Source organism: Gallinula chloropus, assembly GCF_964237585.1.
Source record: "Gallinula chloropus genome assembly, chromosome: 14".
In the NCBI taxonomy this organism is placed as follows: Eukaryota; Metazoa; Chordata; class Aves; order Gruiformes; family Rallidae; genus Gallinula; species Gallinula chloropus.
Genome location: NC_140099.1, coordinates 1,120,935 through 1,142,742, shown reverse-complemented (window position 1 = coordinate 1,142,742; position 21,808 = coordinate 1,120,935). Strand labels below are relative to the sequence as shown.

The 21,808-nt window shown below is 46.1% G+C and overlaps 2 protein-coding genes across 2 annotated transcripts in view; one reads left to right on the top strand and one right to left on the bottom strand.

Annotated features, from left to right (window-relative positions):
- Positions 1–3,003: 3,003 nt before the first annotated feature.
- SOCS4 (suppressor of cytokine signaling 4) lies at positions 3,004–4,302 on the bottom strand (the record flags this gene model as incomplete). Its single annotated transcript, XM_084270628.1, has 1 exon — positions 3,004–4,302. One exon carries the CDS (start codon positions 4,300–4,302, stop codon positions 3,004–3,006), a length of 1,299 nt encoding a protein of 432 aa, XP_084126754.1.
- An 8,155-nt stretch (positions 4,303–12,457) lies between these two features.
- Positions 12,458–21,808, top strand: part of WDHD1 (WD repeat and HMG-box DNA binding protein 1) — a gene marked incomplete at both ends in the record, with an annotated part of 29,882 nt that continues 20,531 nt past the window's right edge. The window contains 5 exons of the mRNA XM_084270642.1: positions 12,458–12,534; positions 13,920–14,031; positions 18,283–18,434; positions 20,672–20,783; positions 21,321–21,371. Coding sequence (XP_084126768.1) covers positions 12,458–12,534; positions 13,920–14,031; positions 18,283–18,434; positions 20,672–20,783; positions 21,321–21,371 — 504 coding nt within the window. The remainder of the gene's footprint in view (positions 12,535–13,919; positions 14,032–18,282; positions 18,435–20,671; positions 20,784–21,320; positions 21,372–21,808) is intronic.

The following is a 21,808-nucleotide window of genomic DNA, read 5'->3' as shown; positions in this document are numbered from 1 at the left end:
TAAGCAAAATAGACCTTTTGAGTCCTCATGTGGGATTAAAAAGATGTATGCTTCATGAAATGGATCTTTCAACAGACCACATGACTCGATGGCATGAGGTACCAATGTCACATAAGTACGATCTGGACAAATAAGCCAGGAAAAAAACAGGGTGAACTTCCACAAAACCCCCATTCTTCAATGTTTTCCACCTAGGATTTCTCTAAATAAATGCCATTAACTGGCCCACAGTCCAAAGGAGCTATTTTTATGTGCCGCACCTTCTTCCCCCAAGTGCTGGATTATATAGTTCTCCTAAAATTGGACTGTTCTGGGGTATGCAAGGCATCAGCTAAGGTCAAAGCAATGTAGGCTGCCTACAGAACAACACTGAGAATGCAGTATGTCATGGAACTACACCCCAAAAAAGGTTCTTTCACAGCCTTTCGGTTTGAGGGGACAAAAGCTTTGCTGATTCTAAAAGACAGGTGGCCTTTGCTGACTTCCAAAGGACAACTTTTGGTTGAAATATGTGATAATAACAATAATAATGGTCACCTCTATCTAAAATGAGGTGCTTTTTGAGTTTCTGAAAGAACATTCACCAAGAAGGCTGCAAGTATCTCTGATGTCACTCCATGAAGTCAGACTTTGACCCTGACTCTACGGCAGCCACACAAGTCACAGGTGGTGACACTGCGATGGTGACACTGTGATGGTGATGGGCACAGTGTAGAAGAGCAGTGCAACAGCCGTCCCTGCTGCTCGCTCTCTTTGTGTTTGGAAGATGGCAGTGAGAGACAGAGGGGAAAACCAGATTTACCAGCATGAAGCTGTCCTTGATAAAACAGTTTATGCAAAAGGCCACGTTAGTTGAATGGAAGCAGCACGAGGAAAAGGTGGCAGAAAATTAAGGGCAGTTTTTCTGGCATCAGTCATACAATTAAGTTTTGCATATGGAGAATCTCAGCTGGTCAGAGCTGTTGCACATGTATCAATAAAGCTGTGCTGATTTACAGCAGCTGAGAGTTTGTCCCGTAGCGTATTCACCCGTGTGCGATGCGATAGATTGATGTGTTAGCATTTTCTCCCTGGAGACTCTGGTTCTAAACCTATTTAAAACCCAGTGCAAACAAACGGGCTGGTCTCTAAGCAGATGTCCCTGGAACTCTGTTTACATCATCACAGTGACAGCAGTTTAGTGGAAAGGGTATTCTCTGTTGGGGGGGGAGCGAGGGCTGGGTAGCAGGTCCTGGGTGGAGTAAAGCCTCCTTGGTAAGTCCTGAGTACCCAGCTCACTGGATGGATTTGATGCCTACAAATCCATAGGATGCTGTATGAAGTGAAAGGAAAAGACTCAAATAGAAATATTGCTTAGTCTACGATCTGGGAGTGAGACTCTGGCACGGTGCTCTGCTGCTCCCAGCCTGCAGGTGTACCCAACCTTGGGCACACGCAGGGGTCATTGCTGGTTTCTGAGCAGATCTTTTGCATGAGTGAAATTAAACACATCCATCCTTCTTCAGGCTTGGAGGTCAGTTTCAACAACATTTTGAGAGGATACAAACACTCCCTGTGATCAAATTGAGAGGAAACTCTGGTGGCTGTGGTTACAACTGCACCATCTCACATACTTTTGGTATGGGCACAGTTTGGTGAGAGGGAATAAAGCACATACAGGTGAAGACAACAGAACTGCCCATCACTCCAGCACCTCCTGGAGCTGCGTCCTGAGGCCAGCCTGGAGAGCAATAGGGCTTCCTGCCTCAGCCCAGACCCACTGAGTCTCGCTGGGATTTCACCAATAATTCAGCAGCAGACCTGCCTATCCATGTAATGTAAGTAATGCTTTTAGGAGCATTATCCAGGCATGGCTTTCCCGTACATGGAATTTGGCAGGAGGCCATCTCACCAAATGCTTCGCATTGCAAGAAAAATCTGCAGGCTTTTTTATTTTAAATTTATTAAACTAGACTTACTAAAAAAACCCCAACCCTCCTACCAACAAAATAAGTTATTTGTTATCACCTCAAGATCAGCCATGCAAGACCACCCAGTTTAATATGCAGATTTTTAAGGAAACATCTTCCTTCCCAGCCCCCTGCTCCACCTCAGCAGTTGGGAAGCAGCAGCTCCCACAGTGAAACCCAGATATTTCATATAATGAAACAGTAACAGAGAAATGGAGTTACCAAGTCCAAGTCCCCTCTATCACAAGTAGCTGTATCATTATCCCTTCTCCACACTGATCAAATCCCAGCTGAAGAGCAGTTTGCTTTCTACTGCTATCACACAAAGCAAAAAGCTGTTCCAGAACCCTGCAGCTCTGACAGTTATAAGTCTTGCTTTTTTCCAACCCCAACCTTTTCCGTGAGCAGTTTATTCCTGTACACAGTGTTGTCCTTAACTTGAATTGTTTTTTTCCCCTCTCCCTGGTGTTTAGTCCCCTGATGTATTTATAGAAGGCTCATATCCTCTTTCAAACTTCATTTTGCTAGGACTAGTGATGTTAGAAATAGACCCATGAATTTCCTAGATGTGGAGGGACGTACACACACACACAGAGCCTAGAGCACTCATTTTAAAAGAAATGCAGGAAATACAGACGACTGGATCTTTAGTTAACACTAAACAGGTGTTAACATGTGTTTAGTTAACACTAAACATGTGATTTCAAACATATGTAAATTACAATATAAAAGACAGATCAAGTTTGAAACCGATTTTTAGGGGGTTTAGATCTAAAGACTATCCATCTATAGAAATACCAGAAAGCCTACCTGAAATTCCATAAAACTCTAGTTTGGGAACAGTACCAAAAGCCCCTAAGTTCTAAAAAAGAGAGCTGGGAAGACTCAAAGTACATCTGGATAAAAAAGCCTTAGACAGAGGCTAGTTTGGGTGGTAAATAATCTGTGGAAATAAAATAATAAATCAGACTGCTATTAAAAACAACGCTAGAAGGAAGAAAGACCAAACATCCTATTCAATAAACACGGTTTCATTCTTTCATAAAAATATTGCCTAACTTTGCTGCTCTGGCACATCAATCCTGAGCACTCTAACTTTTGATTTATAATGATATTCCTTCAGATACAGCTTCACCGAGGGAGGAATGGGAAGGGCATCAATACCGTCATAGGTCGTACAGTTGCAAATAACCGTTCTACATATGTGTTGAAGAGAAAAGGGGAAGGTCCTGTTTAGTGGAGTGGATAAAAGCGGCTCAAAGAACATACAGGAACTTGGATCTTTGTAGTGCTCCAGGAGTCCTGTGATGTCAGGAGAATGGAAGACGCAGGGGTCGTGGGCGTCAAAGCTGAAGTTGTGATTCCACTGCTCTATCCGCGCGTGGAGGGAGCGACTGTAGCGCCTGAAGCTCACGGAAAACAAATAGTCTTCTTGGGCAGAATCTCGTAACAAAAACGTTCCCTCTGGCTTCCCTTCCAGCAGCGCCTCAGCCGCGTATTTATCCATGACTCCCCAGTAGCAGGGATTGTTATTGATCTGGAGGAGGTCCGGGACTAGACAGTGGACGTAATCAATCTGCGTGTGGTATTTTGGGGGTGTTTCCATCCGTAGCAGCTCATCGTCCGTTTCCCATCTGGGCTTGTTTCTTTTTCTAGAACTTGTGCACAGTGTTATAACTTCATCATCAGAGTCCATATCGCTCTCATCTTTACTGCTCCTTACCACCTTACCTGTCACCGACTCGGCCCTCGAGGAACCGCTGTCGCTGAAGTCGCAGGACTGGGAGGGAGAGTCCGCTCCCCCGTTGGCAATCTCATCGTCTCGCAGCTGATCCTCCCTTTCCTCATGCTGGGATAAATCAGCAATTATCCAGTCTTCTGCTTTTGGACTTACAGGGGCCGTATGTCTTTTGATCAAGTGCCACCGAAAAGCCAGCTCCGAGCGCGGGGGGAAAGGGCACTTATCAAGCATTAACTCGCTGATATGAATTTTCCTCTTCGACGGCAGCCCCGAGGCGTGCCGACTGCTGCAGTGCTTTATGGGGAAGCACTGACCCACAGCATCTTGCAGCTTCTGCTTGAGAGACCGGCCTAAAAACCTGTGACCGCACGAGCGGTCTAGATCCAGCTCGATGGAGGAGCAGCTGTACTTCCTCTCCTGGCTCCTTAAATTAGTCCCTGGTTTTCCAGCAGCGCTTGCTGTTTCAGCCTCAGAACAGTGCTCACTCTTTTTAGACCAGGAGAGTTTCTTCCCGCTCCAGACGTACCCATCCTTTCTGTCTGCGCTTCTGCTCCGGCTGCTTTTGGGTCTCACATCGGAGTTTTTAATGTTGGTGTCCTTATTTTCTGCCATGTCAGTAGCGTTGCTTCCCGAGCTGCCAGAAAGGGATTTTCTACATAAGGAAGCTTCCTTGAGGCACCTCCTGGAAATATCTAAGGAGAAAGAAAACAGCTCTGTTAATAGTTGTGTGTGCACACACCCCACCAGACCAGAGCAGGACAAGGGTGACAATTAATTGCTAGCCATGTAAAAATAAGCTGAATTCCAGCTAAATCAGCTGGTGCACCCCACAAATACCAGCCTGATGCTGGACAAGGCTCTCTTAACCTTTCCTTGGGAAAAGCATCCACCAGAACAAACCACCTTGGGTGCTTTTAGGGTATCCACTCTGACTAGGCATCAGAGCAGGGAGCTTGAGGTGCTGGCAGTCCTGTCGTGCTCAGGTCCATGTTAAGGGGAAGCCCTTCACGTGGCAGGTGATGCTGTTTACTGAGCAAATTCCCCATCTCTTCCAAATAACCTTTCATGAAGGAACAAGCCAGAACAGAAGCAACTAGGTCAGAGTACAAAGAGCTACTGTACCTAGATGATATGCCTGTTTGCTACTAATCCACAGGGTGGGATGCCAGAGATCTTTTTCTTAACTGACACTTTTAGGTCACTTTCTGGATTTAAAAAAAAAAATTAAAAATTAAATGATATCAGTGGCAGATTCTGTCGGTTTCTGAAAGCTGTTTTCCTCTGCCTTTTCAAATGAAGCTAGGAAATACTGAGCCCCTAAGGGATTGAAATATCTGGGGCTTTACATACTGAAAAGGATTAAAACAAATCCAGTCCCTTACTAAAAGCAATTTTAAAAGGCCATGAAAGATGGAACTGCTTATTACTCATTAGAGAAGAAAGTTTACATTATTAAAATCAGCGCTGCTCTGAGACCTACGGTGTCTGATTTCATTCTCTATTGTTTCCAAAAGTGTATTGAATTCTCCAACAGATAAGAGGTTTCCTTCTGAATGTTGGGCTTTGAAAAAGAAAACTGAAAAAAAAAAAAAAATCTTCCTTCAATTCCTCAAGCTGAAAGCAGAGAGGAATTTTTCCAAGGTGCACTGGCAGCAGGACCTTATGCATCCCATACTCTCCTGAAGCATGGCAGAGCACAGAAATATTCCCCATCATGTACCACGATGCTTTTGCACCACGATGATGTTCAGCTCCTGGGGTTTGTATTTTTGGCTGGGTTTTTTTTTTTTGTCCTGCTGTTTTGTTGGGTTTTTGTATAAAAAAAAAACCCCAACTAATTGCCATGGTAAATATTAAGCAGGAAAAGAAAAGGGCATCCACTTCCTCTCCCCATTCAATCCATTCTCATCATCAGGATTAGCCAGCATGACACAACCTCTCTGCTGTCCCCCGGGGCTGTGCAGGCTGAGCTCTAGCTTCTGCTTTCAGTAAAAGAATAAGGCTGGCGTGCCAAAAGGCTTCCAGGGGATCTGTGGGCCAAATGCATCCCAGATGGAACTTTCACCCCAGAATTTTGGACATTGCATTCCTGATTGACAACCCACAAACCTGGGAGATGTGGGGGAAAGGAAACCAGGGGGAAAGGGAGACACAGAAACGTGGAACAAGGGTGAGATAGGTAAAACACTGCAAATATGTGGGGAGAGAAATGGCATTAGAGCAACCTACATGAACAGTGCCCCAGTGGCACTAAGGAGAATCGGAGAGTGGGGCCCATATCCCACCAAATACCAATCAGAGACTGAGAATTGCTGGGCAAAAAACTGGCTTGATGGCCGGGTCCAGAGAGTTGTAAATGGAGCTAAATCCTGCTGGAGGCCAGTCACAAGTGTGTCCCCAAGGGCTTGGTCCTGTTCAACATTTTTATCACTAACCTGAACATGAGCCAGCAGTGTGCCCAGGTGGCCAAGAAGACCAACAACACCCTGGCTTGTATCAGACACAGTGTGGCCAGTAGGTCTGGGGAGGGGATTGTGCCCCTGTACTGGGCATTGGTGAGGCTACACCTCGAGTGCTGGGTCCAGTTCTGGGCTCCTCACCATCAGAAGGACATTGAGGTCCTGGAGCGAGTCCAGAGAAGGGCAGCCAGGCTGGGGAAGGGGCTGGAGGGCAAATCCTCTGAGAAGCAGCTGAGGGAGCTGGGGGTGTTCAGCCTGGAGAAGAGGAGGCTGAGGGGAGACCTTCTCCCCACCTCCCCTGCCCTGCCAGGAGGATGCAGAGAGGTGGGCGATGGTCTCTGCAGCCAGGGGACAGGAGATGGGACAAGGGGCAATGGGCTCAAGCTGCCCCAGGACAGGGTCAGCTCAGACATTAGGAGAAAGTTCCTCACCAAAAAGGTTGTTGGGCACTGGAACAAGTTGTCCTGGGAGGGTCTTGAGTCCCCACCCCGGGTGTGTTTAACAGAGGGGAGATGAGGTGCTCAGGGATCTGGTTTAGCACAGGACAGGAATGGTTGGAGTGAATGATCTCAAAGGTCTTTTCCAACCTTGTGATTCTGTGAAAAAAAAAATGTTTATTTTTCTCCTGTCAAGATTTTGCAAACCTTTTTTTCAGTGAAAACACTGCATGATGCCACACAAATAGCAGAAAGGCAACATTTGTATACGATGCTTTTGTTTAGACCAAGACTCATTGATTGCTTTCCTAACATCTTTGATCCTGAAACAAAGCTGAACACTGAATTTTCTCCACCATTAAAAAAGAGGAAGAAAAAAAAAAAGCAATCTCATTTACCCTGGTGATAATCTGACCTAACTGCAGAAGACAAAAGTTTATTCTAGAGGGGCTGGTGCCAAGGGCAGGGAGGGCCAGGCCCAGGGGAATGGCCTTCAGCTGCAGGAGGGGCTGGGAGGCAGAAATTCTTCCTGGGGAGGGGGGAGGCCCTGGCACAGGGTGCCCAGAGAAGCTGGGGCTGCCCCTGTATCCCTGGCAGGGTTCAAGGCCGGGTTGGATGGGGCTTGGGGCACCCTGGGCTGGTGGGGGGTGTCCCACCCTTGGCAGGGGTGGCACTGGGGGGGCTTTGAGGTCCCTTCCACCCCAAACCAGTCTGAGAGTCCATGATTCATCTTGTGGTAAAATACGTTGAGTCTCTGTATATGGGATTTTTAACTGGACCGAGAGGTATCACTGAGGTTACAAAGTTGAATACTTAAAATTAGGATATGACAGTTTGTAATTGCTTTTGAAACCTTCCAATTACCTCATTCTGCATATCCAGCCCATATAAGGAGTAAGAACACGCAGAATACAGGCTTTTAATTAAAAACTGCAAAACATACACAGCGCCGAAGGGCTGGAAAGGCCCTTTATCTCCTACCTTCAGCCTTGCCCTTGAAATCATTTCAGGGGGTTATGTCATTTCTAGGTTGTTGTTACTGTTTTTAACTGTAAAAGCCCCTTCTGCTTTGTACCAGTGTTCTATCACGATTCATTAGTGGCCCCCGAGCTCTGAAACTTCAACTGGAGAAACAGCACGTGATGCTGTAAGACACGGACCATTAGCCAGCCCAGAGAGCTGCTTCCCCGGGGTCTGAAGGCTGCTGGCACCGACCTGCCAGTTCTGCCACGTCAGAGCAGTAATTGCTAATCAGAAAACACTCAGCCCATGAAAAGAGCAGGGAATAAATGAAGGAAAAGGGATGTCATCCTGCTAAAGCCAGGTTTGAGCTTGACCTTGCAAAGGAAGAGACCAAACCTAGCTTTCCAAATTAATTACAAACGTCGGTGTGTTGAGGCAAGGTGCCTTCTGAAACACGCAGCAGCCACAAGGTGCCCAAATCCCCCTTCTGCTTTAAAATGAGGGATCACGCCTTCACACCCTGCCCAATCCCTGATTCACAGCCCCAACAATTAAATGGGGAGCAAAAAATAATTTGGGTGTGGGAAAGAAAAAGGCATAAGGAGCAGTGAAGAGTTCAGTGCTGTGTTACCACTCAAAGCCATCCACCTAAACCAGCTCCTCCTTTCTCTGCAAAGGTCTGAGGGAAACGCTGTGTACTGTACATCCATTAACGGCTGGAGCACAACTGAAAGAGCAGGAGAGGAGGCCGAGGATAAAAGAGAGCAGGGAGTGTAGTTTTCCCCACAGGGCAAGGTTAAATGGAGGAGCCCAGCTCTGTGCAGCTTTCAGGTATCAGTTCTGAGAGCCTCCGTAGACAGAATTAGTCTCCTGCCTACAAAAGATGCCTTCCAAGAGGGGATACCTTAGGCATCACATCTGACAAAACCCTTATACCCAAAACTCTTCTGCCTAAGCAAACAGCCAGGGCAAAGCAACATGCAGGGAAAGGCAGAGTTCACTTCGGGCCACAGCACCCAGCCTGCAGTTCAAGGTTACCCAACGCTGTCACAGTCCCTGAGGACAAGCTGAGAGCTGGGTGGGTTCTGTTGTTGTTTTTACAGTGTGCCCAGCTCCCTCCTTCACAAGCACAGGGGGTGCAGGGCAGCACGAGATGCTTTTTCTTTCAAGCACTGATGCCTCAACGCTGAAACTTCCAGCCCAAGCTAAAAGCCATACCTAGGAGCTATGTGGAGGCAGTAACAGTATTACCTCCTAGCCAGAGGCAGGCTGCAAGCAACAACTGTGATAAGGCAGTTGCAGCATCGCTGTGTGCCTGATTAAATCAGCAGCACATACTCAGTAACCCCAACAGGAGAATTAAACCCCGAAGCGTAGAGACCTTTTTTATTTATTCAATAAATACTGAGTTGCTTTCACTAGACATTTATGTCCTGAGCCACTGGATCCTTGCCTCTAGCCTAGTACTTCCAGGTCCTCTTCATGAAGCTGCTTCCCTTTCAGTGTAACACTGTAAGATCAACAAAGCACCAGGTGAAGTGGGTGGCAGGGGGGTCTCTAGCCAACCCTCCTGCTCACTACAGGACCATTCTCAGGAGAGCTACGGCCCTGTCCTGAAAACCTCTGAGGATGGAGCTCCTACCATCTCTTCAGTGCTCCCACACTGCACGACCCTTCTAGGGAAGTACTTCAAAAAGTTTTCTGTCCACAAAATCAAAGTGTCACCTCTAATTAAATAAGAAAAGGAAACTCACACAAAGCAAAATAAATCGATTCTGTAAGCTGGTATTCTTCTAGAGCTGATCAAATCCTGAGAGAGAAGAGCAAGCTGTAATGAATTGGAGATTTTTTTCCCTTTCTTCTTTCAACTTACATAAAAGTTGTTTAAAAACATTCTCACCCATCTCATGCTCTTTTCATGAATTTCACCCAATTAGATTTTGGCCACAAGACTGCATTTTAAAACCTGACCTTCCAGTGAAGTTGAGCCGTTATTGACTTATTTTGGAAAAAAGCCCAAACTATTAAGGATAACATCAAGTCTCAATTTCTCTGCCTTAACGTATTTTTTCCTCAGTTTTCACTACGTTTAACTTGATTTATGGTATCATCCAAAAACACCTAAGCTTGACTCCAGAGGCCTCGCCATCAAATTAAAGCAATAATCAGACATACACAAAAGAAAATCACTCTCTAAAGATACCAACGGTAACTTACAGCACTTCTTACTTGGAAATACCCTTGATTTGTTTTGGAACTCTAGGAGGAGGGGGGTGCATGGCCATGCCCCCCTAACCCAAACACTGGGGCTATTTTATTCTCACCCAGAAGGTAGAAGTGACCTGGACATAGGTGCCAGAGGTGAGGGCTGCTTGTATCTACTGCTTTAGCATAACTCTGCTCTAGCGCTGAAGGAGAGAGGCACGCAGAGCCTGGCAAACCACAGCAGCACTAAATCATCAGAAGCTTTATGGTCCATGACCAACACTTCGTGCTCCACCCAGGAACCGAAGAGGAGAGCAGCGTGCTTCCCGTGCCTCCCCGGCTCCCGTCCCGCCGCTCCGCTCCCAGCCACTTCCACCTATTAATCAACTCAGCAGCAGGTTGAGTTCCTGGCTGGATTTATTACAGGATCACCTTCAATTTGATGCCGTGCCACTTCCGATGTGACAAAGCCACTGGGCCTACAGTCCCTTGGCCGAGTGACCATGGGATCCCCCCCTCCGAGAAACCTCTCCCCAGTCTCCCGATGCCCATTCAAAGTCATCTACCAGGCAGCACCTCCAGACAGCTCATTTTGTTACACAGAACTGAGCTTAAACCAGCTTTCATACCGAAAAATATTTTATAAGAGAGTTTCCACAAATTAAAATAATCCAGAGAAATCAATCCAGTCGTCAGGCATTAGTCTCCCTCCCCGGCTTGCAGTCAGGCTGCTGTAAGAATAGCTCCGTCTTCCCACTCAGCTGATGAGCGGTTCAGCTCAAACCATTTCTCCAGAACACGTTATCCTCCCCAGGAATCATGATTTACTGAAATATGTCAGCAGACACCCATGGAAAGCATGTCTCTGCACAGCTTCCACGAGGTCTAATAATGATTTATTTTTTTTTAAAGCATGCCTACTCTGTAATCCTGCCACTTACTCATTCATGAAAGTACCAACAGTGTGACTGCTACAGAGAGCCCGGCCACATTTCCAATAGAAATAAATCACTCTGCTCACCCCAGTCACCGGTAACTCCGCTCCTGAGCAAAACTGAAGATAAAAAAGAGGGTTTTTTTTTTGCCTGGAAGCAATTTTTTCTTAGAAGCAGGAATAAACTGGGCCAGATCATTAAAGCTACATAAAGGAAGAACAGAGGGCTGGGGCTGGGGTTTCCCCCCTGCTCCCCCCTTATTCCATATACACCGAACACTAACATTTGTTGCCCTTCAAGACCCAAACCACTACGTTCCAGCACATGGCAGCTCAATGCTTTCTGCAGTGCAATCGCTACCTGCCCCGCTACAACCGCTGTCAACCGAACCCCGCACAGCACCGGCTTGGGGGGCTGGAATCACCGAGTAACCCCATGACCACCGTGACGACCTCCGAGGGGGTTTGATCCTGCACCTTCGCTGGGGTGCCAGCACTGCCCTGCCTCTCCGCAGCGCTTGGCTGAGGCGGGGATTTGGGCTAAGCTAAGGCACTGCCGCTCGTCTGGGGCTTGCCTCGCCATTCCCGAGCTGCTCGAGGGTCTGCCATTAGGTACAGACGCCTAAGTGCACGCACTAAACCCGCAGGCACTTTGTACCGGAGGGTACAATGCGCCCACACGCGGTATTTTTCCACGGGAAAAGCGAACGCGCACCGAGGACCGAGACCACCCCGGTGACAGGGGCGCGGAGCCCGGCAGCTGACAGCGCCCGCCTCAGGCATCGCCCGCCGGCCCGGCACCTCCCGGCCCCAACTCACCTCCCGGCCCGAGGCAGCGGGCCGAGCGCGCTGCCCTCCCCGGGGAAGCCGCTCGCCGCCCGACTCGCTCCTTCAAGCCGGGCTGGGCGGCCTGACCCGCCACGGGCGAGGCGCAGGGGGTGACGGCAGGAGGAAGAGGAGGACTCGGAGGAAGGCCACCGGTACCTCCGCGGCCGCCGGTGTGCGGGCTCCCGCGGGCGGCGGCAAGCGCGATGCGACGGCAGCCGGTGCAGGGCGGCGCGGGGCCCGGCTCCCCTCACCCGCCCAAGCGGAGACGCTGTGAAGCGGCCCCCGCCGCGCCTGGCGCCGCCATCCTCGATCTCCCGGCCGGCCGGGGCCGGCCCCAGCCCCGCCTGCGCGCAGCCCCGCCCCGGGCCCTGACGGAGCAGGCCCGGCCCTCGGGGCGGGCTGGGCGGCGGGGCCAGCTGCGGAGGCGCTGAGCGCGGGAAGGTTCGAAGCGGACGGCGGGGCCCGTGCGGTGAGCCGGTGTGGGCCCGGGCTTCCCCCTCGCATCGCCGGGCGGGGGGGGCCCCTTTCCCGGCCCGGAGCGGGGTCGCGGCCTGGGACGGGGAGCGGGGGCAGGGGGGACGGCTTTCTTAGGGACCAGCGGGGGCCTTGGCCCGGCCCGGTCTGCCCCGGCCCGGTCTGCCTCGGGCACTGAGGCGCCCTCCGGCAGCCGGTAACCCGTTTCCCCCCACCCTCTTCTCTCTTGGGTCCCTCCCACGCCCAGCCCCGTCCCACGCGAGGGGGTGTAGGCGCCGCGTCTGACATCTGCCCGGCCTCGGGCCCCTCAGGCCAGGCTGGTGGACCCGTGGGTGGGTGGGTGGGTATCTCAGCATCTCCGACCTTGCCCTGTTGCCTGAGACTCTTGTTTCCAGTGGATTTTCCTTCTAAATTGATTTTATTTCTCCCTGCTTTTGTCCCCTGTAAATAAACAGGTGAAGGTGAAGATGCCATCAGTGCAAAAGCCGATGCGGTATGGCCACACCGAGGGCCACACTGACGTCTGCTTCGATGACACGGGGAGGTAATTAATTGCTTTATTCCTAGAGCCCAGGGAGAAGTGGAACCCAGGGGAGGGATGGTCTTGCTCCCGTCTCTTGCTTTCCCTGGAGTTTCTGTACCAGCAGCTGCTGGGGTGGGGGTAGGGCGATGGGTTTATGGCCTGGCTTGGTCTGGGAAATCCTTTGGGGTTTGCCAGTGTTGAGAACTGGCTATAGAACATATTTTGATGCCTTGAGTTTTAAAGTGGGTGATTTATAACTTAAATCTAAACATATACATATATATATATATAAACCTACATACATGCTTTTTATAAGAGTGACTTTGTGGAATCTAGCAGAAATCAATTTAGTGTGGGACTGAGTACGTTCATAGATGCACTAAGACATTAAAAATACAGCTGCAGAAATCCAATATTGGGCTTGCTATCTTGCTATTCTTGTGCTATTTCTTGTCTGTATAAATATAAAGTATTTGCTGTTACCTTTTCATTGAATGAAAAGAAATGGTAAACCAGCAGCCAAGCCCACTCAAAATAATCTCAGGGGTTAAATCATACATACTGAGTGTAGTTTAAGTCCATCTTCTCTTATTCCTTTATTTAGCTCATTAGACTTTGCCTAATAACAATCCTTTGAAACCAAAACAAGCCTTGTTTGCCATTACAATGCAAATGTTTAAAAGAGGGTGCAGATACCTCTGCCAGACACCACTGGTGCACTACTGCTGGACTCACTGGCGTCAATGTATTCAAGGTCAACATAGTGTAGACAACTTTAGAAAACAAGAAAGGACCTGAGGCTTGGTTGTAGATTCACGGTGTCTTTAGTTAAAAAAATCCCATACAAACTTCTCTATATTTGCTCTGTGACTTCAGGTTCTTGTTTATCACATTAAAATTGTAACAGTTAACTCCAGCAAACTTGAATTCCATATTGACTAGTTTTTATAGGTCCTGTAGGCCTGGAACAGTATTAAATTCATTAAACTTCAGACAAGTCTGTATTAACACTCTTAGTTTTCCCTCAACTTTGTAATCAGCTGTAAGGTAAGTTTCCAAAGTCTTAAGAAGGAATTACATGCCCAGTTCTTAGAGAAATCAGTGCTCATTAAAATTTGCTCTAGGTCCTGGGTTGACATGTAATATCTAAGGGCTGGTTCAGATGAGTGCCAGGCATAGGTAGTTACCAGAGGCTCAGGGTACTGTGTTATGATACCAGATGAGACTTTTTTCCCCCATGCTTAATAAATTAGACATAACAAGTGTAGATATTTGCTGCATCACATAGTATGAATTATGTTTCAGTTAAAAAAATCGCTTTAGTAACACTTTCATTTGGAGATTGAAAGTCATGGTGGCTGTCCTGTCTGTTCCTGAATGATAACAGGTCCTGTGTCTTTCCACAGCTGCATTGTAACTTGTGGCAGAGATGGAGACGTTAGGATTTGGGAAAACCTGGATGATGATGATCCAAAGTCCATTAATGTGGGACAAAAGGCCTATTCGTGTGCCCTAAAGGTATAGTTGTTAACAGAACTCCTCTGAATTGTGTCATGCTGGTGTTGCTGTGTTACTCTACAGATGCTGGACTGTAAGTTCAGGGATGCTGCTTGTGTGGGTAACATACTGGTATAATATACAGGAAAAAGCAGGAATAATACTGTGTGTAGCACATTTCAGTCTGATTGATGGTGAATATGTAGCTCTTGAGATGGACAAAGGCAGGGAGGGATAGGACAGGGGGAATGGCCTTCAGCTGCAGGAGGGCAGCTGGAGAGGGGCTGGGAGGCAGAAATCCTTCCCAGGGAGGGGGGAGGCCCTGGCACAGGGTGCCCAGAGAAGCTGGGGCTGCCCCAGGGACAGCTTGGATGGGGCTTTGGGTACTCTGGGCTGGTGGGGGTGTCCAGATCCCCTCTAACTCAAACTATGGTCTTTGTCTGCTGTATGTTAAATATGTAGTTCTTTGTCTTCAGATTAATGTATGGAAAAAATAAATTGAATGCAGTTAAACGAGTGGCAGGTATTAACTTTGAGCATAGGGATGTATTCTACCTCTATGTCCAGGTTAAAATATTAAAGCTATCTTGAAAATGTAATATTCAGAAGTACACAGAAATTTAGTTGATTAACTGTCTCTATAGACTTTTTGAATATTTTAAGTAAATTAAGTATTTTATGTAAACCAGGAATACTTCTGACAATTCATTTTACCTCACTGAGGACTGTAAAGGAACAATTCCTTTTACTAAGCCCCTGGAATATTTTTTCCTCCTTTCCTTCTCATTCAGTTATATGAATTTCTGACTTTGATCTCCCTTCTGAGAAACAAACCCAGCAGATTAAGCTAATTATGCAGTGAACTTTCTAGGCTGTTTCAGTGTTTTCTCACAATTTGAGTTGGAAAAAGTTTCCCAGCATAAAATGTGATCATCAAGTATTAGGAAAAAGAGCCAAGAGGTTGTTTCATATGCTCCTGCTTTAAGGTCCAAGAAATGATAATCTATCTTAATCAAAAATTACTTCTACAGCATCAGCATCTGGTAATCCTTTGGTAATATTTTATAATTTTTTTTTATAATTGGTTGACATTTCACTCTCAAAATTGTTGTTTGGCCCAAAGATGCCTCTGACCCACCATCCCCAAAGCTGGAAGAGAACAGGGTTCTTGCTTGTGTAAGTTGTAAGAATTTGTGAGGATGCCAACCAGAGGCAGTTCTGTAGTCTGAGTGTCTGAGGTCTAAAGCATAACCTGCTCTGTTTGTTTCAATGGCCAGGCAGTTCCTTTTGCTGTATCTTGCAGGAGTCATTATTTGTAAATAACAAGGCAGATAAGTTCCCTATAGGAAGTTGTATAATACAGGATGATTCTTTTTCCTATGGATCTTTGTGTATTTAGCTTGAGAACTCTTACAGTGTTCCATTCACATGCAATTGTTGTATTACAATAGTAATAGAAGGTAAAAAATGTCATCTTTGTGGTAGTTGAAGAATTCCAGAAGTCTCCATCAGTTCTTCAGATGCTGTGTATTTCCTTTGCAATCGTAAAGGAAAACAAAAATCAAGATATTGCTTCAACTATTTCTGATTTTAGAGAGGAAATAAATGAGAATTAACATATATGTATTATATTTGAAAAAATAATAATTCAAAACCTTCTTCAGAACTACTGCCTAAAGTGAAACTTCTTTCTTACGTCCCTTATAATATACTCCTGTATCTGTTCCTCAGTACCCATACAATCTATTTTCATAGAATCATAGGATCACAGACTGGTCTGGGTTGGAAGGGACCCCAAGGATCACAGAGCTCCAACCCCCTGCCACAGGCAGGGACACCAACCTCCAGGCCTGGAGCTACACAAGGTTGCCCAGGGCCCCATCCAACCTGGCCTTGAACACCCCCAGGGACGGGGCACCCACCCCCTCTCTGGGCAGCCTGTTCCAGCCCCTCACCACTCTCTCTGTACAGAACTTCCCCCTAATATCTCATCTAACCCTTCCCTCCTCCAGCTTCACTCCATCCCCCTTGTCCTGCCAGTCTCTGCCCTTTAACAAGCTGATTCCCCTCCTGATTCTGGGGTCCCTTCAGGGACGGGGAGGCTGCGGTGAGGTCCCCCCACAGCCTTCTCTTCTCCAGGCTGACCCAGCCCAGCTCCCTCAGTCTCTCTCCGTAGGGGAGCTGCTCCAGCCCTCTGAGCATCCCCGTGGCTCCTCTGACCCCTCTCCAACAGCCCCACATCTTCCTTGTGTTGGGGGCTCGAGATCTCGTTTTAGGGTATTTTCCTGTTGATTTTCACTGCATTACTTACCCTTCCACAAACCAAGTGAGGTGACTTGAATGAGTTCTCTTAGCAAGTCAGTGGCAGAGCCAAAAATTGCTAAAAGTTGATGAATAGAGGAGGGAAAATCCAGGTTTTAATTTTTTTATACAAGTAGGAAAAATCCTGTGCTCTTATGTTTATTGTAAAGTTCTTTTAGTTTTGAGGGTTTGGCTTGTTTCTTTAAAACAATTTTAAACAGTGAGATTAGGAGTGTGTCATGAGGCTTAACTTCAGGAAATCTTATTCCAAAAATTTTTCTTCATTAATTTAAATGCCATGAGGAACTGATCTGAGATGTTGATGTAATCTAGGTAATAAATCTCCTCTCTTGGTTAGCTAGGTTACTTAGTACTGGTTGCTGCTTTGTGTCTTGAGGATTTGTACAAAAGCTTTAGGCAACTTAAAACAAACCCAACTCAAAAAAAAAAACCCAACCACTTCATGGAAATGAGACATTAATTTATTTTTATATTTCAAAAGCTTGCTTATACATACAACTGAAGAATAGTAAGTATTGTCACTTGAAGAAGAGATACTACTTTTGTAAGTATAGGATAATGTCTTTTGTTTTGCCCTTTTAATCTGGAGTAATTTTTAGTAAACATCTGCCCTCTGTTTTCAGAAAAGAACTAAGCTATAGTTCATGAACTTCTCATCTTTCCCTGCTGGCATTTAAGTGAGAAGTTCGGTCCGAGGGTGCCCTCTCCTGATACTGCAGCATATTAATCTAAGATGCAAGATTCTTCCTGTTCCAGGAGCTTTCTTGTCAGAGTAAAAGGAGTGAATTTTCCATCCACCAGAAGAAGATTGGATAGTTCTCTTTGAAAATGTTGTGGTTCTGTGTGGCTGGGTTCTGGTGGAGCAGGGGGGCTGCAGGGGTAGCTTCTGCAAGAAGCAGCCAGAAGCTCTCTGCAGGCCCCACACAGCAAACACCAGCTGACTCAAGGCTGGAGTGGCTGACCGAGGCTGAGCCCATCAGCGATGGTCACAGAGCCTCTGGGGATTGCATTTAAGAGGAAAAAACCCACAAGTGGCTGCTTTTTGCCCCCAGAGAAGGGAGTGAGAAGATGTAAGGAGCTGTGGAGACACCAAGGCCAGTGAAGGTGGGGAGGAGGCACTGCAGGTACTGGAGAGGAAAATTCCCCTTCAGCACGTGGAAGGGGATGGGGAGCAGAGACCCCAGCTGTTCCCATGGAGGGGCCCCACGCTGGAGCAGGTGGAGGCACATGGAGGCCTGGAGCAGGTGGAGACATATGGAAGGCGTGTGACCTGCGTTGGAGCAAGTCCCAGCAAAACACACTCCCCTCTCCCTTCTTCTGAGCGTGATGTAATTGGCATGGAATACCCTCTTTGGCCACTTTGTGTCACCTATCCTGTCTGTGTCCAGCTTCCTGGGTGCCCCCTGCCTTCTCACTAGCAGGGCAATATGAACAACTGAAAAGTCCTTGACCTCTTGGCAGCAACTAAAACATCATGTGTTATCAGCACTGCTCTCATCCTAACTCCCAAACACAGCTGCTAGAAAGAAAATTAACTCTATCCTACCCCAAACAAGGACAGAAATTCATTAGTGACTTGAAGCATTCTTTATTTTGGTAAAGATCCAAACTGGGAAGGTCTCAATGCAGTAATTTGCCATATTAGCATAATGAATTTTAAGTCTGCTTAAGCAACTGGAGTTCTGGTCTCAAATCTAGCTGTGTGTTTCTACAGGATTGAAATTAAGAACATAATTTTTCCAGTTTTCAATAGTTCAGTTAAAGTGGTAAGGTATTTAAAGTTACTGTGCTTGTCTGTGCTTTTTGGGGAAGAAATAAAAGTTTAAAGAGTATATCCCCTGATGCTCTTACTGTCAGATCTCCTTTGGATCTCTGATTTGGAACACCAGAGCAATTTTTTTTGGCTCTGTGGGCGGAGCTAACAATTTTAAAGATGAATTTTGTTTGTAGAATGGAAGACTGGTCACAGCAGTGTCGAACAACACTGTTCAGATGCACACGTTTCCTGAAGGAGCTCCAGATGGCATCCTAACTCGTTTCACCATGAACGCAAACCACGTCACCTTTAATAGTGATGGGACCAAAATTGCTGCTGGATCCAGGTAATCTGTGTGTGATAAGGAAAAGTGTTCCTGTTCTCTAAAATCTGGCAACTTCCTTGCATGGTGATTTTTACCAATGAGGTCATTAATCCACAGAGCTCTGAGGGTTTTAAAGTATTGCAAAGAAATGAAAAGGACTTGTGGAGAGCACTGGAACGGGCTGCCCTGAGAGGTTGTGGAGTCTCCTCTGGAGACATGCTCTTTAGTGACCTGCTCTGGCAGAGGGGTTGGACTGGATGATCTTTCAAGGTCCCTTCCAACCCCAGACATTCTGTGTTTCTCTGAAACAGTGCTCCAAGAGACACTTGATCCACTAAATAATTTTAAGTGGAATTCCAGTGTTGTGAAATAATTCCTTTTCTTGAGGAGACTGGAGTGTTTTCAGCTTTCAGGCTTACAATGTGTAAGTGTAAGTGTTTGCCCATGTGGATCTCATTGCAGCATCAAGGGGTTTGTTACTGTGCATTAAAGATAACGTCCTGGCTGCTCAGGCTCACGGTGCTGCAGCTGTATGTGCACATGCAATAGTTAGATGGGTTTGAATTTATGTGAGAGCTTTGGGTCGTTCTCTGGCGTAAGGAGCATCGCTGTCCTGCCAGATGATAACCAGTCACAGTTGCAAGACTTGGCTGAAGGAAACTAAACGTGCAGTTGGGGTAATTTCTTAGGGCAGCGTGTTTGCTTGTACGCAGTGTAAGCCAGTCCTTTAACAGACATGGCAAAACAGCAAGCAGGCAAGATGCCTTTTCTCTTATTTAAGGCTCAGGCGATTCTTAACTGGGTTTCTTGAACTCTTAGGGCAGCTGTTGGTAACCCAGGCTGTGTGTTTGCTCCTCTACTGGAATTTGTTCTCCGCAGTAGAGGTGGCACAAGGTTGTTTCTGCTTCCTGGCTCCTGTAAGTGTGAATTGAATGAGAAGGCAGTTTGGATGAATATGCTGGACTGTGAACTCTGGCAGCTGTGGAGCAGATGCACCAGCTCCACCAAAACTAGAAGGCTGGACAGCTGGGGGCAGTAACCACTCTAATATCTAAATCTGACAGGGATCATGAGTTGGGGCCCTTTGCCAGTTCTTTTTCCTGAGGGAACAGCTCTGCCCCAGGATCTGACTTTGATTAGAGAGATTAGGCACATGACAAACCCTTTTCTGTTTCTAAAACTTACAAAACCTTGGTATTTCTGCAGCCTGGCCAGGGCTCTGACGTTAGGGAACAAAGCTCAGAGGACTGTGAGGGCTCCCCTCGGTGGGGTCTCCTGTAACGCACGGAAGGAGGAGGCGACAGCCATGAAATGAGGGAATGCAGTTAAGAAGAATTGCTTTTAGTTATCCCAGATTGCTCCCCTTTTTACATGAAGTCTGCCAACTTCAGTTTTATATACATCTGACATCCAACTGGCTATGAAAGTTCACATGAGTTATTTCAAAAATAGTTGTGTGTCTTCTTAGATAAACAAAAATATCCTGTTGCCTGGTTTGTTTTGATTTTTGTTTTTCCTTTAAAGTTGTCTTGCAGTGTTGAAGAGAGCTAACATTTCAGCTGTCTTGCTGTATAGCTGACAGACTTCCTTTTATGACTGTTTGGTTAGCCACAGATACAGCTGAAGTTGTGTTCTGAATTTAGTTAAAGTAACCTACACAGTTAGGTCCTAAAATTAAATATCTCTCTGAGGGTGTTACAATGAAGTATGAGAGGGAAAGGTGCTGAAAGATTGTCACAGGAGCTTTTTGGCTTAGGAGTTAGGATTGATAGTTTGACTTAAACTGGGGTAATGTCTGTAATTTTGGAGGAAGGAATAAAGTTGTAAAAAATGTTAGTGTTTCTAATAATATGTTAGATGGTCTTAAAAGCCCTGTTAAAAAGGTCACAAGAACCCTACTTGCTCTATTTTATTTTATTTTTAAATACATATGACCAAATAATTAAAGTAATGACTATCTGTCCCATTCAACAGGTAGTTCTTCTCAGCTCCCTCATACCTAAGCAGAGGTTTTTAACAGCTCATATAGAACATGGTATTAAACAGGTATATGGTCTGTGTGTACATAAGATGCTTTTCAAAGAGCAACCATATTTTATGAACTTAGATATGACCAAAAATTACTTTCTGATAGTTTCTGAAGCCATAGCTTCCCTGAAAGGTAGTGCCCAATTCAGTTTTTATTGCCATAGAGGAATAGACTGTCGTTGTTAATGCCAATGTTAATGCTTTCATGTGTGTGGTGTTGGGATCTACAGTGACTTCATGGTCAAAGTTGTGGAGGTGGCTGATAGCAGCAAGCAGAAAACATTCCGAGGACACGATGCTCCTGTTCTAAGCCTGTCTTTCGACCCTAGGGATGTTTACCTGGTAAAAACGTTTTCTTGTTTACTTTCTACTTGGAATCTCCTTTTTCTTGAGAAAAAAAAAAAAAAACCCTAAACCAATAAACCAGTCACTGAGCACATGAAATTACTTCATTTCAGCTGACCTTAGTGATGATGGAATGTGTGACAACTTGTTCCCTCCCAGGAGAGCTCCATCTTTGCTTCACTACTCAATTACTGGCTCTGTTCTTTTGGAATCTAATGCTGATCTGATTTCAGAGAGGAAAAGATGTTTCACTAAAGAAATGTAATATTAATTTTGAGCCTCTTTTGTGAGTAAGCAGCTTGCTTGAAGTACAAGGAGGGTTTGTAATTGCAATAGCTTTGGAGTCAAGTACAATTGTCAAGATGACAGTATGGGAAAGTTTTAAGTCTTAAAATGGTTTAAATGGGGAGGCTTTCTTTTTAAAACTGCCTATTTTTTATGTGTTGTAGCATTGGTTACAGGGATTTTTTTTCAGTTTTGTAGCATTAATTTCTCCATGTCTTTAATTATTGTTTGTAAAAATCCCTTACACAGGCATCGGCGAGCTGCGATGGCTCTGTCAGGGTATGGACAATTGCAGATCAGGTAAGGAGAAAAAAATTGCCTCTCAGAGTTAAATCTTTTGTGAGAAACCCAGGATTTCACAGACAGCAAGAAGAGCTGGACTGAAATAACCCAACTACATGTTACAGAATACTTTTTATCTCCTTCTGGGAGACATTCCAAAGCTTGATTATGAAATGTTGCCTGGGTAGCTGTTGGTTGTTCTTCCTCTTTGTGGAATCCCTGGTATCTTCTGTTTGTGTCTTCATTGGCCACCACAGTGTATTTTGTCCTTTGCACAGGACAATGCTGCTGTGCAAAGACAACAATTGACAGCAGATTCCTTATTTCAGAATTTCAGCTCGTTGCTCTCAGGGTTAAGAGAAGATTTTTATTCTAATGAACCACCATTAGGTGTATTCTGGTTTTATTTTTTTCAAGATTCCTATGAAATAAAGAAGAAATTTTGGGATTGTAGG